Genomic DNA, 17,997 nt, shown 5'->3' on the forward strand with positions numbered 1-17,997 from the left:
TTCCCTATATTTTTTTAATTCATTTATTTATTTATTATTACCATCAATTTCGTTTACTCGTATAATTTGCTTTTTGCAACTGTAATTAACTGAAAAACAAAATTGTGTAGATGGGTCAGCTCGGATTCTGGTAGAATTCTTGGAAGTAGCTATCACTTCAATTGTTTTCCTCAAAGGCGTTTATCCTTCCGGTTTGCTTCTAACACCCTTTAACTTACTTTTTTTATTGTTTTTTGTTTTTGGGCATGTTTGGTTGCCAAGAAATTTTTTTTATCTGGTGTGACTTAAGAAAGGAAAACCTTCTTCCTCAACCAGAAACTTGAGAAAAAAGCTTGGCTGTGGCTTCACTGTGTCAAATTTCGTAATTGGGTTTTCATATTGGAAGTGTTTTTTGAGTGATGGTGAATATGGAATTTTTTTTTTTAATTTTTTTATTGTTTTTTCTTTTTGAAGGTGCATTTGAAAGGAGGAGGTATATGAATTTAGTGGTTCAGAGGGCTCGTCATCCTGACCTCAGAGATTATATCCATTCTGCTGTTTTTGGACTTCTTCCTTTTATTGAAAAGGTTGGCCCTTGTTCGTGTTTGAATTTTACTTCTATTTTATGTACATACATACATATATATTGTGTGCGTCTGTACATACATACATACATACATACATACATACATACATATATATATATATATATATAATAGACACATATATACATAGATGTTACTAATCACGCTTAGAGATGCTGTGAAATTGAAACTAGATTGTAAACTGTAATGCTTGTTTGCCGTGTCTAAGTAAGAACTAAGAAGTGCCCTACAACTTTGCATTTAGCCTTTTTTTTTTTGGACTCGTTTCTTTGACAACATAGTTCTTTACAAAGTTAAAAGTTCCAAATTTTCTTTCCCTGCATTTTCTCCCCATGATTGGATTTACTTTTATAGTTGCATATACATCCATTTAAGTTTCAGAATTTCTTCAACTTGCTTACTAGGAGATCCCAGAATTTTGCTTTTCCAGGTTTTTTTTTTCCCCCTCGTAATTGCCAATATTGTTTCAGTTACATACTATTTACAAATTATAGAGGTAACCCAAGATCTGTTGGTGTAGAAAGAGGCAAATAATTTTGCTTGATGGAACCAAATTTCAAAGGAACTGTTTCAGTGGCATTGTGGGGAATAAAAAGTAAAAAGAAAAAAAAAGATATTACATCTAAGTTATAATCCAATTCTATCGTGTTCACCAAGATCATCACTTTCAAGTTTTCAATGGGTTCATCTAACGACCCTGCTACATGTATCACAAAACGTCCAGGGTTTCCGACTCTGTTACCACCTTTAGGGCTGTGGTTCCATGATGCAATGTTAGTTTTAGAGGGACGGGCTTCTATCTAAGAAAGTTCTATCTGATGAAAGGGAACTTCTAAGTTTGTTATTGTAAATGATATTTAATATATTTGCACTGAAAACTGAACCAGGTACATGAAAACCCTAAGAGGAATTCAATTGTATTTCTCCTTGGTAGGACATTGCTGAACTTTTTCTTAAAATATTGACCATTTCAAATCATTCTTCCGCATTCTTTTTGTGGATTCTTGATTGCTTCATATGCTTTTGTGCAACTGATATGCTCTGTTTGGTGCGCTTTTGGTTTTACTGGTTTGCTCTCGTGAAATTTTCTCTTCGATGATTTGACTTTTCAGAAAAAAAAACCTTGTGAGGATAAATGGGTATTCCAATGTTGTCACTGATTACTTGCTTTAGTTCCTCCTATCTTACGTGTATAATATGAATTTTTTCCCCCCCTTAGTATACTTGATCGTCTAGAAGTTTCTTATTTTGATATTCTTAGCCAACATAGGATCTTGTCTTTAGAGCTTCACACTTCCCCCAAATCTTTTGTAGATAAATAGAGCATCTACGTTAATGTTTTCTTTTTTCGGCATTGTTCTCCTATTGACCTTCCAAAGCAATTTCACTACAACAGAAGATCCTTTTTTTTTTCCCTCTTCTTTCTTTCTTTTTCAAATTAGGGTCTTGTTGAAAGAGTAGCTGTTATCTTCTTCAACACTGACAACATCCCAGTGGAAAGATTTATGTTCAAGCTCGCGGTGAACCAGGCTTCTAGCTCAAAGGTGGAAGATGCTGATTTGGAGTTCTCCCTTAGGTCATTTCTAATGAAGCTCTCAGTCTCGGAACCACTTACAAAAGTTCTTTCTCACGGTAATTCTACTACTACATTTTGACATATGGCATCAGTTTTATGCCTCAGCTTAAGACGTTAATCAGACGCTGAAAAGTCACTGTAGTTCTGGACCTTTTTAGTAGTTTAATCCTTCTATCTCAAGTATGTTGAAGTGGGGTGTGAAAGGTTCTCTCTTCACTTTAGATTGCAGGTGGGAGATCACTGGTTATTTTCGATCCCTTCCTGAGGCGAGTTCGAGTAAGACGTCGGAGTTATGGATCCCAACAGATACAAAACAGTGGCAGCAACCTCCATTAATAACCCCGATTAAGTCGATGAGCAGCGAACCTCTCTGTGTGCAGCTGTACTTGGAACATCCAAGTTTGAATGAACCGAAGCCTTGACAGTGTCTGCAATAAATTTCAGTTTTCTCGTTGCCTTGATTTCATTCGATATATAAGTGCATTATCAATTTATTTATTGAAGTCTGGGAAAAATGTACATACTATTACTGATTTTAGTCTTTTACCATGCGTTGTAGATGTGGAACTGCCATTTCTGGACGCTTATCTCAAATCATTTGATTTCACGCGTGCTTGTGAAGTATAACTATATATAGAGCGGAAAAATAGCATTCATAACCATTTATGACAACCATGTTGTGCACCGACGGAAGAAGCCCCCGAGAGGAGTTGTGGTTTTGTAGAAGAGCTGAAAGAAATCCTCATTGCCATTGTTCAAATCCATGATCAAACTGTCTTTATGAGGGACCTTTAAAATTGGCAGAAGACAAGGATTTCAACTATTGCATTTTAGCTAGAATAGGGTGGTTGTGAAGAGTATCAACATTTTATACATGTATTACTGTGTAGAATATGCCATTTTTGTACATTTATTTGTCTCTATTCTTTTCCTACGGCATTGTAAATGGTATACTCTGATACGTTATAGATAATAGATAAACAAAACATCAAGAATTTAGAAAAAGAAAAGAAAAAGAAAGACCAAAGAAAGTACCATGTTTCGACTATATTTAGGTAACCAGTGGATTACCTACTAGTGATCCCAGTGTGTGTGATCATCGGTTAGCACGAGTGAATGAGGGGCATTTTAGTCACTAGAGAAATTAATGGGAAAATAAGTTGAAAACCTAAATAAATATGGATTATTATCACCGGTGCTCTTGAATTTTAGAGTTATTTTCAGTTTATTTTTTAAATTTTAAAAACTCTTATTTTGTTCTCTAAATTTTGAATTGTTCTCACTTAACTCTTTTTGTTGCAATTTCTGTTAAAACCATACGGAAAAAAGGAGGTTAAGTGTTGATATGTGGTTTTTATATGTTTGTTTCTAACAGAAATTTAAATAAAAATACCACGCGATTGCATTACTCTCTTTTTTTAATCATTTTTTAATAGAAATTATAGCAAAAGGGGTTAAATGGGAACAATTTAAAGTTTAGAGGGTAAAGTGTGAGTTTTTAAAGTTCATGAGATAAACTGAAAATGATCTTAAAATTTAGAGACACCAGTGACAATAATCTTAAATATAACTAAAAATAGCTTTTATGGACTCTTTTTTTTATTTTGTTCTTTTAAAGATTAAAATATTTAGAGTTTAAGGTATCCTCAATATAATGTTAAGTTCTTACTCAAAAATGAATAAGAATTCTCCCATACAATGTTATATTTAATGGTTGATTAGTTTAAACACTAAACATATATCAAAGTACGATATAAGGGCATACCCCAGCCTGCTCAAGCCCATGTGTGCTAGTTCCACTTCGAGCTCTACAAGTAGGGGATCATTAGGCGGTGAGTAAGGGTTTGTTTAGTTCGTGAATTTGAGTTTTTAATTCAAGTTGAGATGTGACTTAATGTAAGAGTTTTTTACTGTAGTAAAAAAGTTAGATATGATTATTTCTGAGAGTTTTTTACTGTAGTAAAATTCAAATTTTAAATTTGAATTGGTAAAATGAACGAGATCAAAATTTGATATCGAGTCTAAATTTTTTTTTTTGAAGTTTTATATTTTTAAAAATTTACAGAGAGAATTTTAAATTTTATCAATTTTTAATTAATTAATCAACAGAGGGATATAAATGACGTTTAATGTATCACGAATTTTAAAACAGAAGGATAATTTTAAATCATCAAAATTATACAGAAGAAAGAATAGAAGCATTTCCCCTCCGGTTAATTGTGAAAAACACGTCCAATTATTAAAAAAAAAAAAAGAAAAAAGTGAAAAACACGCTTGATTGAACTTCATCGTCTCTCTCTCTCTCTCTCCCCTCCTTCACAACAATCCTGAAGAAAGAGAGAGAAAGGAAGAAACCCCACAAAATCCCTTCTCTCTCTCTCCTCCAATTTCTTCTGCAATGGATTTTCAGGTGGTGGTCTTAGCCGGAGGCACCTCAAAGAATCTCGTCCCTATTGTCTCCAAGGTTTGTTTTTCCCTTTTCTGCTTTCTCTTTCTCTTCCTCTTCAATTCCCCAACAAAATTCACAGATTCTCGAACCAAACGAAATATTCGCTCTATTTGATTCTATTTGAAATTTGCCTTTTCTTTCTCGCTTACAAAAATTTTCCTATTAACCAAACAGTCCTCTCCAATGATCGCAGGAGGTTCCGAAGGCGCTGCTTCCGGTGGCGAACCGGCCGGTTCTCTCTTACGTTCTGGAGCTCTTGGAACTCAATAACCTCAAGGATCTCATTGTTGTACGATTTCTTACCATTAATCTGAATCGTGACGAATTTTTGATTTCTTTATGCTCCTTTTGATTGGATATGATCAAATGCTTTGTTTCTTAGGGTTTTTGTACTTAATTTAGGTGAGAATCTCGTTATGCTTGCAGCCAAACACTGTCACTGTTGTTTCTGGTTTGTGTATTGGCCGTTTAGGTGGTTGAAGGGGAAGATGCAGCTCTTCGTGTTGGTGGTTGGATATCCGGAGCTTATGTTGATCGTTTACATGTTGAGGTACCTTGGTAACCGAATTTGATATTATATATTTGTATGTTTGTATGTATGTATGTATATATTGTTCATATAGTTATGGGCAATTTAATCATCTGAAAAGGCTGTAATGGATTTCAGATATTATAATTTATGCTTGCCCCTAAGTGACTGGCTCTAACGAGAGTAAAATTTTTACAAGTGAACTTGTTTGTGAATTTTGGTTGAATGTGGAGTGTGTGGCAAAAATTTCTAGTTTTGGGCCAAAATAAGCTTCAGTAGTTCATTTTTAGAGTTATAGGTAGTCTGAAGGACAGGAAGTATGTGGGAGGTAGACCCAACTTCAACAATATTTTCTGTCGTTGATGTTTTATAATTTTAGGGTGGGATACATTATTAGCATACCGTTTCTTGGGGCAGATCCAGCTTCGATATTATTTTCTGTCGTTGATGATGTTCTATATTCAAGAATGAGATTGGCATCTCATTCTTTGATTTGAGGTTTACCATTAAGCATTGGAATTGTAATTCCCTAGCAGCTGCTCAATTTTTAATTTCATTTAACATAGTTATAAAGCCAATTGATAAAAAGAGGATGGCTCTTAATACGGTTTGTTTATTTTCATAAATCACCGATCTGTTTCCTACTTCCTATTGCCTTTTTCTTAACTCTTAATTTATATATACCTCTATGAACTTTTGAGTTTGTTGTTCCATTTTTTTTTTAAACCTTTACTGCTGAGAAAGAGAGAATACAAGAATAATACTAGAGTGTAGGGACAAGGTGTCCTCTATCATTGAATACAAAGTAATAAAAAATGACAATTTTGATATGTATGTCCATAGAGTCAAACAATTTCGCGATAAACCTCTTTTTGTCCATAGTATGCGAGATTGCTTATGCTTACAACTATATCATTTTCTTTTTCCTTCTTGATTGCTACGTTAGTTTATTGAAATAATTTAGGCCTTTTCTTTTATTTGTTTATTTTCCTGGTCTCCTTGTTTCCTTTGGTTTTGTGACTTTTGTCTCATATCTTTGCTGTCTTTCCTTCAGGCAGTTCACCGTCCTTGAGGCATATAAGTTGTTAGTTCCATCCGCCATTTTCTCTCTTTGCAACTAATAGCCCGATAACTCCAAATCCTGTTTTCGGATATCTAGAAATCCCTGAAACCATGACCTTGTGGGAGCAAACCAAAGGCCTGACCTTTCCAGCCAACACCGCATGGGTGATATCTTCAGATCCTATTGATACCTTTAAGCTGAAAGTTTGATCTTTAGTCATCTCCAGTATACCAACATTTTGGCAAACTGTCATTTCTGTTGCTAAAGAGAAATCCTGCAACAGTGCAACTTGCTTACTCTTCGAACCTGTGTGAGCCCTTTCATACTTCACAGAATCTAGAAATTCTTAGACTAGGTACTCATACAACCTGACACCATCCAATTAAGTCTTAAAACCCCAAAACCAACCAAAAATTAAGATTGGTTATTTTTATTTATTTATTTATTATTATTATTATTTATTTATTTTTTTTATACATGATCATCTGGTCACAATTTCTAAAAGTACTAGTGACATTGTTGCCACTAAGTGGTTTTCCCTAAAAAATTTCAACCAATCAAATGCATTAATTTACTTTTCATTTCTATTCAACTACCATTACCATTTCAACAATGCAATCAAGTGTACCCTAAAAGTTAAAAGTTACGCTGCTTGCTCATGAGCCTCACTCGTCTTATCCTTTCCACTGTAGCAAAAAGCACAACGGAAAAAAAAAGAATACCAAACCAAAACGAAAAATAAAAAGGAAAGAAACTGGGTATTGACAAACATATATTACTTCTCTTCTAGATAGAGGCATTGGCCAATGCTTCTGTCGGTCTAAATTATTTTGATGTGCACTTTGATAAGACCAAGCCTTTGGTCAGACAAGTTTTCGCTAGGAAGGGGAAACGGGTGTAAATAGAATTGCTTGTAACAGAATTAGAGGAAGTTAGAGGGGAAGGGTTAAGGGGCAGAGAGTTAGTTACAACAGAATGGGAGGGAATGAGCAGTGGAATAAATAGAAGAAGAAGAGGGGGTACGGGGGGTTATCCAGAGAGAGAATTGGTGAGGAGCTTGGCTTAGGCTAGCTGGGAGGTTGCAGCCCCTCGAAGAACTGTGGTTGTGTACATTTGTCTATAATTCAATAAGAGTTCTTGATTCTTGTTCATTTTTCGCTCTTTTCTTTTCTTGTACTGTGAAAGAAGCCCTAGAACCTATCATTTTGGTATCAGAGCAACGTTTCTTGGTGATTATGGCGGCCAAGAAGACGGAGGAGAGATTCAAAACCGTCGAGAAGGAGATCAAGGAGATAAGAGAAGCGATGAAGACGGAGGTGGGCGAGGTTAAGGCAAAGTTGATTCAAAGCCTGACTGATCTTCGTTGATTCTGGGAGGAACACATGAAGAATCCTTCGTCGGCAGTTCTGGCGCCGGAGAAGGCAAAGACGATCGCGACGGCGATAGACGACAGAGCAGCACCGATTAACTCCGGTGAAGTGGATGGGCTTCGAGTGGAAGTCGTACTAGGTACGAAGGAGGAGAATCGCGCCGTGGATCGTAGGGTTCCGTGAGACTTTGGGCAAGAGGTCGCGAGGGAGGAGATTCTTAGGTGTGACGGTGGACGGGAAGTGCCGGTGAGGAATTAGAGGGAGGAAACCCTTGGGTATTAAGGTGATTGGTGGGGCGCGACTGGGGAGGAGGGATTCCGAAGGAACGGCGGTGGAGTTGGCGCTCGCGGGTATGGCGAAGAGGCGTGGCGAGGAGGAACGAGAGAGGAAGGTCGGCGGGAATTTGCTAGGGCTGGTTTTCCGCATGGGGAAGGGAGTAACAGAGAAGTTAGGAGAAACATGGGAGGATGAGAAGAAGTTCTTGAGGACGAAGAATGGATGGCTAACCGCCGGCGGCACGTAGAATGCCCGGTTTTCAGTGGAGATGATCCAGACGGTTGGGTGTTCAGGATGGAACAGTTTTTTGCTATCAATTGCTGTTCAGAAGGGAGAAATTGATTACGCCAGGAATAGCTTTGGACAATGAAGCTTTGTCCTCGTTTCAATGGCAAAATGGGAGAAGGCCTTTCTTTAATTGGATGGAGTTTTAAGATGGCTCTCTTGCAGCACTTTTGTTCGTCTCAGGCTGGTAGTTTATGCGAAAAGTTTCTGGCGATTAGGCAAGATGGGACGGTGGCTGATTATCGCCGGAGGTTCGAAATTATGGCAGCTCCGCTCAGGGATGTTCCGGAGGAAATATTGGAAGGAATTTCCTTAATGGACTTAGGGCTGAAGTTTGGGCTGAACTAAGGCTGTTGAAGCCATATGGGTTAGGAGAGATTATGGAAATAGCGCAGCGGATAGAAGAGAAGAATGAGTTGTTGCGAAGGGAGGTGACTGGGCTGAAATGGTCACGGGCGCAACAACTAGGAGTTACTCAGGGAGAGTTTTCCACCTTGTCCACAAAAGCCAATGGTGGGGCAGAACGCCTACCCCGTTTTCCGATAGTAACAGAGAAGGCCGTGCCTCAAAAGAAGGATTTTACTTTTCGGAAACTTTCGGATTCCGAGTTGCAAGAGAAAAGAGAGAGGTTTGTGTTTTCGCTGTGATGAGAAGTTCACCATGGGACATCGATGTAAGAAGAAATAATTATGGATCATGTTGGTTAGTGATGAGGATGAGGCTAAGTGGGAAGAGCTAGACAAAGCACAACCGTGGGAGGCTTTGGAGGAAGTTCAACAGGAGGTTATTGAACTTTCCTTGAATTCGGTGGTGGGCTTATCCACTCCAAAGACCATGAAGCTTTGTGGTACCATCGCCCAACATGAGGTAATTGTTTTGATTGATTCCGGTGCGTCGCATAATTTCATTTCTTTGGATACTGTGAAAAAGTTAGCTATTCCTGTTGTTCCTACTATTGGTTTTGGTGTACAAGTGGGAACGGGGGAATCGGTTCGAGGAAAGGGGCTTTGTAGGGAAGTAGTTTTGACTCTACCGAATTTGACAATTGTTGAGAATTTTCTGCCATTGGAATTGGGGGGAGTCGATGTATTTTAGACATGCAATGATTGGAAACTTTGGGAGGGATGCATGTCAATTGGAAGTCTCAAGTTATGAAGTTCAAAGTAGGTGGGGAACACGTGATTTTAAAAGGGGATACGAGCCTTTCTAAGGCCATGGTTTTTCTTAAGGCAATGTTCCGCGCTATTAAACAAGAGGGACATGGAGTCTACTTGGAGTTGAGCACCTTACGGGTTGATTCCGACACAGAAAGTCCACTTCAAGAACCGGTGCAACACTTGTTGCAGCAGCATTCCAAGGTCTTACATATGCCGGTGGGTTTACCTCCTCGGCGTTCGCATGACCACTGCACCACATCAAGGAGGAACAAGCCCAATTAGCGTTCGTCCTTATAAATATCCCAATTTCCAAAAGAACGAGATAGAGAAGTTGGTAAAGGAGATGCTCGCAGCCGGAATAATCCAACCAAGTACAAGCCCGTTCTCTTGTCCCGTGCTCTTAGTTAAGAAAAAAGATGGAAGTTGGCGCTTTTGTGTTGACTATCGAGCGCTCAACAAAGCTACGGTGCCTGACAAATTTCCCATACCGGTAATTGAGGAGCTTTTGGATGAATTGGGTGGGGCAACCGTTTTTACTAAATTGGACTTAAAGGCCGGTTATCACCAAATTAGGATGGATGACGAGGATGTTCCGAAGACGGCATTTCGTACCCATGAGGGCCACAATGAATTCTTAGTGATGCCGTTTGGCCTTACTAATGCCCCTGCCACTTTTTAATCATTGATGAATGAGGCATTAAAACCCTTCTTGAGGAAATTTGTTTTGGTATTTTTCGATGACATTTTGATCTATAGCACCTCTTTTGATGAACATTTGACACACTTGGATTTGGTGTTGGCAACATTAGAGGAGCAACAATTGTATGTTAACCAAAAAAAGTGTACGTTTGCTCAAAGTCAATTAGAATATCTTGGTCATATCATTTCCGGTGAGAGGGTATTTGCAGATCCTACCAAGATTTCTGCTATGTTGGATTGGCCAACTCGTTCTATTAAGGAGTTGCGGGGATTCTTGGGTCTCACAGGGTATTATAGAAGGTTTGTGGCTGGTTATGGACATATAGCCTGGCCATTAACCCAGCAGTTGAAGGACAGTTTCAATTGGAAACAGTTGGCCGAGGAAGCTTTCAGAAGCTTGAAAACGGCCATGACAACGGTGCCTATTCTCACTTTACCAGATTTCTCTCCGCCGTTTGTGTTGGAATCGGATGTCTCTGGGTTCGGAATTGGAGCAGTCTTAATGCAGCAACAGCGACCAATTGCCTATTTCAGTCAGGTCTTGTCGGCCAGGGCTCGCGCAAAGTCCGTTTATGAGCGAGAATTGATGGCAGTGGTTCTCGCTATTCAGAAATGGCATCACTATCTACTTGGTCGACACTTTATTGTGCGGACTGATCAGAAAAGTCTAAAGTTCTTACTGGACTAGCGATTAGTGAGTGGGGAGCATCAACATTGGTTGTGCAAGTTATGGGGGTATGATTTTGAAATCCAATATAAGCTGGGTTTAGAGAATCGAGTGGCTGATGCTTTTGTCTCGGAAACCCTCAGATTTGGAGCTCAAGCGTCTGAGTTCCACGGCTGCCTTTGATTGGGACACCATCCGCCAACAAGTGCTTCTGGATTCGAAGTTGGCTGAAATTAGGGTTCAATTGTCAGCTGATCCGATGGTAGTGAAAGGATACACCTCGGGGAATGATTTACTGCTCTATAGGGATCGTGTGGTGATTCCAAAAAAATCTTCCATCATTCCGGTTTTGTTGAAAGAGTTCCATGGCAGTAAGGTGGGTGGCCATTCGGGGGTTTCAAAAACTTATAAACGGCTAGCTTCGGAGTTCTTTTGGTTGGGAATGAAATAAGATGTCATTTCGTTCATGGTTGCTTGCCTCATTTGTCAGCGACATAAGGCTTCTACTCTTTCTCCGGCTGGTCTGCTCCAGTCACTTCCTCTTCCGACTCAGGTTTGGGATGATATTACGATGGACTTCGTGGAGGGTTTGCCCAAATCCGGGGGCCATGACACACTATTAGTGGTGGTTGATCGTTTGAGTAAGTATGCTCATTTTCTCGGACTGCGCCATCCATTCTCGGCCAAATCGGTGGCTGCCTTATTTGTGAAGGAGGTCGTACGCCTCCATGGTTTTCCTCGAACCATCATTTCAGATCGAGACAAAGTCTTCCTTAGTCACTTTTGGACTGAGTTATTCAAGTTGTAGGGCACTTCTTTACACCGGAGTACTGCCTATCATCCTCAAACAGATGGCCAGTCCGAGGTGGTGAATCGATGTCTGGAGGGTTACCTTCGTTGTTTCGTGTCGACTTAACCCGGCCAATGGTTTTCCCATATGCCGTGGGCAGAATATTGGTATGATACAAGTGACCATGTCGCGGCGGGAATGACTCCTTTCCGAGCTCTTTACGGTCGTGACCCTCCTAGGTTGCTTCGCTTTGAGAGTGGCTCAGCTGCCAATTCGTTGTTGGAACAACAACTTCAGTCCCTGGACGCTCTTTTGGATGAGTTGAAGATGCATTTGTTGCAGGCTCAGCATAATATGAAACTGAGGGCCGATCTCAAACGTAGGGACGTCAATTTTCAGGTGGGCGACTTGGTTTTCTTGAAGCTACGGCCGTATTGTCATCGTTTGTTGGCCAGGTTTGTCAACGAGAAATTATCTCCTAAGTTTTATGGCCCATATAAGATCCTGGCTTGCGTGGGTCCGGTGGCGTATCGTTTTTCATGTGTCACAACTCAAGCGAGCTATTGGATTGTCGGATACTTCCCAGGAGCTTCCTTACCTCCTTTCTGCGGATTCCAAATTACGTGTCGAACCAACACAACTCTTGGATACTTGTTTTTCTCCTAACACCGGCCAGTTGGAAGTGTTGATCAAGTGGAAGGATCTGCCTGATTTTGAGGCCTCCTGGGAGTTGTTTGATGTCATACAACAACAGTTTCCGGATTTTCACGTTGAGGACAAGGTGACTCTTTTGGGGGGCGGAGTAATTGATAAGACCAAGCCTTTGGTTAGACAAGTTTTCATTAGGAAGGGGAAATAGGTGTAAATAGAATTGCTTGTATAGAATTGCTTGTAACAGGATTAGAGGAAGTTAGAGGGGAAGGGTTAAGGGGCAGAGAGTTAGTTACAACAGAATGGGAGGGCATGAGCAGTGGAATAAATAGAAGAAGAGGAGGGGGTACGGGGGGTTATCCAGAGAGAGAATTGGTGAGGAGCTTGGCAATTAGGCCAGTTGGGAGGTTGCAGTCCCTCGAAGAACTGTGGTTGTGTACATTTGTCTATAATTCAATAAGAGTTATTGATTCTTGTTCATTTTTGCTCTTTTCTTTTCTTGTACTGTGAAAGAAGCCTTAGAACCTATCACACTTGTATTTGATTTCTTGCTGCAATGGGAAGATTGGTTAGGGTTAAATATAAATAGATTGGCTACAACTCGAAGGTCCTTCCTTTTTGTGTGTGTGTGTGTGGGTGTGTTTGTGCGGAAATATAATTGCTTTTGTACGACTTAGTAGACTCCTAACACTACTGCTCCCTTTTCTTGAAATCTTACTATTTTTTTTTTCTTGTACACTGGATTTTGTCAGCTTTATAGGACCTCACAATTATTTGCTATTGCTAATGATTTCAGCTGTATATAAGAGCATTTAATTCTCATTTCTCCGTATTCAATGGTTTATGAAGACAAAAAGAGCTTAGAAATTTTGCTATATGCTGCAGGTTGCAGCAGTTCCTGAGGATGTAGGAACAGCTGGTGCAATCCGGGCAATTTCCCATCATCTGACGGCAAATGATATTTTGGTTAGAACCGCCATTCCTGCCTTGTTTTGAGTTCTGAAGAGTTGCTTCTCTATAGCTATTGGCTCTTCTGTTCTTGCAGGTTGTGAGTGGTGATATTGTTTCTGATGTTCCTCCTGGTGCAGTGGCTGCTGCTCATAGACGGCATGATGCAGTAGTAACAGCAATGCTTTGCTCTACTCCTGTGAGTGGACCTTTAGAGTCAGGATCTTCTGGCGGGAAGGACAAAACCAGGAAAACTGGACGCTACAACCTGATTGGGTTGGACCCTACAAAACAGTTTTTACTCTACATAGCAACTGGTTAGATTACATCTTTAGTTTTCTCGTGTCTTTATTTAACCAGATTAAATGACGAGTTTCTCAACTTGCATCTTTTGGCTACAAACAGGAGCAGAACTTGAGAAGGATATTCGAATTCAGAAAAGCATACTACGTGCAGCCGGGCAGGTAATGAATTTCCATCTGTGCATCTCTCATTTTTTGAAGCCGTTCTCACCTGCTTGGTAATGTTAAAACATCTAATGTTTTTTGCTTTCCTTGGTCAACCAAAATACGAGTTATTGCTTCACCTCTAGTCTTGCCTTTTTGAATGCCAAGGCATTTGAGTTTCTTATTCAATATATTACTTCTTAAAGGGGCATTTTCTGGGTACAAAAATGTATTGGTGATCAACCGCGGGTCATACTCGTTTATTTATTAGTATTTAAGTATTTGTTATTTAGTATTTTAATTAGCTATTCTTTTTGAAAAAGAGATGCATCTATCTAGTATATATCAAGAAAGGTATACTGAAGTAAGATTTCTTTTTGGTATTCGAGTTGATGGGTTTGCGCTTGTTTCACATGTATTGTTTTCTTCTCGCTCTCTTGTAGATGGAAATTCGAGCAGATCTCATGGATGCTCATTTATATGCATTTAAGAGGTTTTTTCCCCTTTTTATTTTTTAATATCATGTATTTACTTTCTATGCAAATTGGTATGGTTACATCCTCTGGTGACTTCCTGATTCCCTCCCAGGTCTGTTTTGCAGGAAGTTCTTTATCAAAAGGAGACATTTCATAGTTTGAGGCGAGATGTGTTGCCTTATCTAGTCAGGAGCCAGCTGGTTTGTTAAACTTGGACCCTGCAACTGCAAATAGTTTACTTGTGGTTACGCTTTTCTATAAGGTTTATGAAGTAATTTTCATTTCTTTCCTGAACACTAGAGATCGGAAGTATTGTTGAACGATGTACCACAACCTGAAGAAAATGGAAATGGGAAGGTTGGTTCCCAGACTAACCAACTAATCCAGTCTCAGATCCTGGCTAATGCATCAAAACCAAGTTTTCATCAACTCTATGCTGTGGGTCCTAATGGATCTGATCCTGTCCGAAGGACTCATAAATGCTGTGTCTATATAGCTAGCAGCAACAACTACTGTGCTCGATTAAACTCCATCCAAGCATTCAGTGACATTAACCGAGACGTGAGTTTGACTGAGCTTCTTTGAGGGGGGAAAAAAAAAACGTGTATCTTTCCGAGGTTTTGGTTCATTCTTTTTTTCTTATTATGAGTTCTGCCACCATGGGGTGTAGTTCTATCAAGCAGTTATAGCATGTTTCCTCTTTTTAATGTGGCAGGTCATAGGAGAGGCCAGGAATTTGTCAGGGTATTCTTTCTCTGCCCAAAATAATATCATCCATCCTTCAGCAGAGCTTGGATCTAAAACAACTGTAAGTCTGTTGGACATTTACTAATGTAAATATTAGATTACAAAAATCAATACGAGTTCTTTTAGGTAATGGATTCTGGAAGTTTTTGTTGCAACCCCTTTCCATTGCAAAGTCATTATTGTTACACTTACCTGGGGCTTGAAATAATTTTAGGTGGGACCATATTGTATGCTGGGGGAAGGTTCACAAATGGGTGACAAGTGCAGCGTAAAGCGATCTGTTATTGGCCGTCACTGCCGGATAGGTTCTAATGTGAAGGTATAATGATTCCTCAGTATAAAATGACGGAATGAGTAGCATAAGCTGTTTTTGCTTTTCCGGCATTAGTTGATGGCACGTTCACATTGATAGTGATTTTCTTCTGTGCAAGTCCTAAATTTTGAGTTCTCAAGTTTTTTACTCTCTATTTTCTTGATTTCTGCAGGTTGTTAATTCAGTTGTCATGAATCATGTTACCATTGGGGATGGCTGTTCCATTAATGGTTCAGTGGTTTGCAGTAATGTCCAGCTCCAAGAGCGAGTTGTATTGAAAGATTGCCAAGTAACACTCACACACTCTCTCTCTCTCCCTCTCTCTACACTTTCAGTTGGCATCTTACATTTATATTGAGCTTTTGTTCCAGGTTGGAGCAGGCTTTGTGGTCACTGCTGGCAGTGAGTGCAAAGGAGAGGCCTTGGCTAAGAAAGAGAAATGAGTATATCGGTGGGGACTTCAGCTAGGGACAGGCATGTATATCTCATTTTTAGCTTGTGCTTCGTAGTTTCCATGGTCAGGGCAGATTTTTTTTGGTGACTTCTTGCAGATAGCATGGTGCAATACCCTTTGCGAGTTCGAAGAAAACTAGTCTTGATGAGTGTACTTTTTTATGCCCTTTTTCTCGACCTTGATCTTCTGGCAATTGTATCACAATTAGTTAGGGTTTATTCTGTCTCTTTTGGAAGCGATTGGACAAAATAGTCTCAGTTTTGCTAGACAATCTCCCTATCTAAAATGCTTTATGAATTATGAGGGGTAAAGTTTTGAATAGAAAGCGTTTCTTATTGTCATCGACTCATTCTTCATCACATGTGACTGGTCTTTCCATACAAATGCTTGTAACTTAGAGGATCTGCATTACCCTTTCTAAGGTTACCAGGGAAAGAGATGTTAGCCCATGAAGGACAGTGGTGCGGCTAATTTATACCTGCTGCTTTTTCAGCAAATTTGCTAAATATCATGGAAGATTTTGGCAATCCCTTTTTTGCATCTATATTTTTCCCCTTTACTTAATATGAAACTGAAGATATGTTTTGAAAAAAAAAAAAAAGGGAGTCGTTTAGGCATATTTTTATTGCAATCCTTTGGTCATATTGGTGTGATTAGATACTCCGTGTAAATTTAAGGCTTGTTCTTTTGAAGTTTAACTTGAGTCTAATTCTTGAGTTGAATTTGAGTTATAACTTGAGTTAAACTTGTAACTTGAGTTTGTGTTTGGTTGTGTACATTTGAGTTATGATTTGAGATAAGAATCTTTTTGAGTTTGTGTTTGAGTGAGTCAAAACTTGAATTTGTATTTAGATAGTATTTTAATAAAAACTTAATGCTGATGAAAAATTTTAATAAGGTATATGGGTTGGGTTTTATTCGTCTTTTCGTTGTCAACGTATAGAAAAAAAATCATCTCAATCAGATTTAAAACGAAAAAGTTATAGCATTTTTAAGAATAGAAAAAATATTGTTCATTAATTTGAGTTCGAGTTTTTGAACTCGAGTTGAAGGGGAAACTTAAATTCGAGTTTTAGTCCTAAACTCGAGTTTAAACTTAAAAGAACATGAACTCAAATAAAGTTGTAACTCAAATTGCATTTTTTTGAGTTTTTCACTCAAAAGAACAAGCCCTTAGTGTTTAGATAATGCACAAGAAATGTTTTCATATTTATATATTTGTGTTTTTGTGCACATGGATACTACATGGAGGAATTTTTTGAATAGATTAATGTTTATGCATATCGTTGATGAAAATGGAATTTTCCAAAAAGAATATTGGTTGTTTGTATGATGTTTGATGGGCAAAAACATCGTTTATGCATTTGTTAGTGGCTTAAACTGTTCCTTTTTTTTTTTTTCTTTTTTTTCTTTTTTCTTTTAAGAGGAAAGATTTGAGCAATTCTAAAAACTTTAATGATCAACAGGTTATTGCAGTTAAGTTCGATGGAAAAAAAATGTTATTTATATAAGTTATGACTTAAGAGCTATCAATATTTTTTACAGAAAAATCCGTGTAGAGCGTGGTCACTTTCTCAGCATAGTCATGGAAATACCATACCAAGTCAGACTCATGCTTCCTAGCAAAATAAATAAACAAACAAATAAAATAAAAATAATTTCCTAGAAGGATACGCGCTAACAAGAAAAAAAAGGAAGAAGCAATAGAGGAGACTAAAGTTCATCCCTGAATTAAAAACTGATTATTCAACTCTTGCCCTCAATTCTCCAGCCGTTTGTTATTGAGAGAGAGAGAGAGTTCAGAGAGAGAGAGAGAGAGAGAGAGAGAGCACTGATTTCTTTTCATCTTTTGACATCCTTTTTCTGAAGAAGGAAATCAAAATGGCCCTTGAAGTGGCTGGGGGAGCTTTTCTCTCTGCTTTGTTCCAAACTCTGCTTGAAAAGATGGCTTCTTCAGAGGTTATAAACTTCTGTTCCAAGAAGAAAGTCAACCGTGGGCTTCTCCAAAATTTAACCATGTATCTTTTTGTGGGGAGACTTTTAATGATAAGGTGTGTAAAAGACATTTTTCTTAAAATATTATTATCTTAAAAGTAATTGTATTAATGGTATTTTAACCATATTAAAAAGAGGTGTGATAAGTAAAAAAAAAGTGTCAAGCACCATTATGAAAAAGGTTTTCTATTCAAAACCTTAATCACCCCAGGGTTTTAGATTAAATCGTTTAGCAAAATTGATGCTATTTTGTGCAATCAAATCCAAAAGATAAAATTGCCAGAAGAACAAAGTTGGAAAAGCATAAAATAAAAAAAAAAAAAAAAGTACACTCATTGATCAAGACTAGCCCGCTAATAATCAAAGAGAAGTACCATGTCTTTAACTCCACTAGAAACACCCAATCTTAAAACATAGATCCCTCAAACACAGACATAAACGAGTACAACACTATCTTGAATTTTCATACGATAATTCATAAGTCGGTAGTCAAACATTTATTTTGATTGGCAAACAAATACA

The 17,997-nt window shown here is 38.5% G+C and overlaps 2 protein-coding genes across 5 annotated transcripts in view; both read left to right on the forward strand.

Annotated features, from left to right (window-relative positions):
• LOC112091534 (DNA polymerase zeta processivity subunit) overlaps positions 1–3,178 on the forward strand; it is a 3,357-nt gene extending 179 nt beyond the window's left edge. Inside the window, exons 2-6 of one of the 3 annotated variants that reach the window (XM_024165453.1) lie at positions 111–191; positions 454–566; positions 2,027–2,216; positions 2,383–2,603; positions 2,720–3,178. In XM_024165453.1, the coding sequence (XP_024021221.1) occupies positions 111–191; positions 454–566; positions 2,027–2,216; positions 2,383–2,582 (584 nt within the window). In that variant the 3' untranslated portion in view covers positions 2,583–2,603; positions 2,720–3,178. Of the gene's footprint in view, positions 1–110; positions 192–453; positions 567–2,026; positions 2,217–2,382 lie in introns of all 3 variants that reach the window. The other 2 variants (XM_024165452.1, XM_024165451.1) reach the window with 2 other exon arrangements.
• A 1,302-nt stretch (positions 3,179–4,480) lies between these two features.
• Positions 4,481–15,825, forward strand: LOC21386193 (translation initiation factor eIF-2B subunit gamma). Of its 2 annotated transcripts, XM_024165442.1 has the most exons (13): positions 4,481–4,624; positions 4,803–4,898; positions 5,082–5,159; positions 12,982–13,062; positions 13,142–13,361; positions 13,450–13,508; positions 13,934–13,983; positions 14,079–14,166; positions 14,267–14,527; positions 14,682–14,774; positions 14,928–15,032; positions 15,199–15,315; positions 15,398–15,825. In XM_024165442.1, the coding sequence occupies exons 1-13, from the start codon at positions 4,559–4,561 to the stop codon at positions 15,467–15,469; spliced, it is 1,386 nt and encodes a 461-aa protein (XP_024021210.1). In that variant the 5' UTR covers positions 4,481–4,558; the 3' UTR covers positions 15,470–15,825. The 2 variants fall into 2 exon arrangements, with proteins under 2 accessions (XP_024021210.1, XP_024021211.1); XM_024165443.1 differs by lacking the exon at positions 5,082–5,159.
• The last annotated feature ends 2,172 nt before the right edge of the window (positions 15,826–17,997 follow it).

The sequence above is a fragment of the Morus notabilis genome, unplaced genomic scaffold (genome assembly GCF_000414095.1).
Source record: "Morus notabilis unplaced genomic scaffold, ASM41409v2 Scaffold1260, whole genome shotgun sequence".
Lineage (NCBI taxonomy): Eukaryota > Viridiplantae > Streptophyta > Magnoliopsida > Rosales > Moraceae > Morus > Morus notabilis.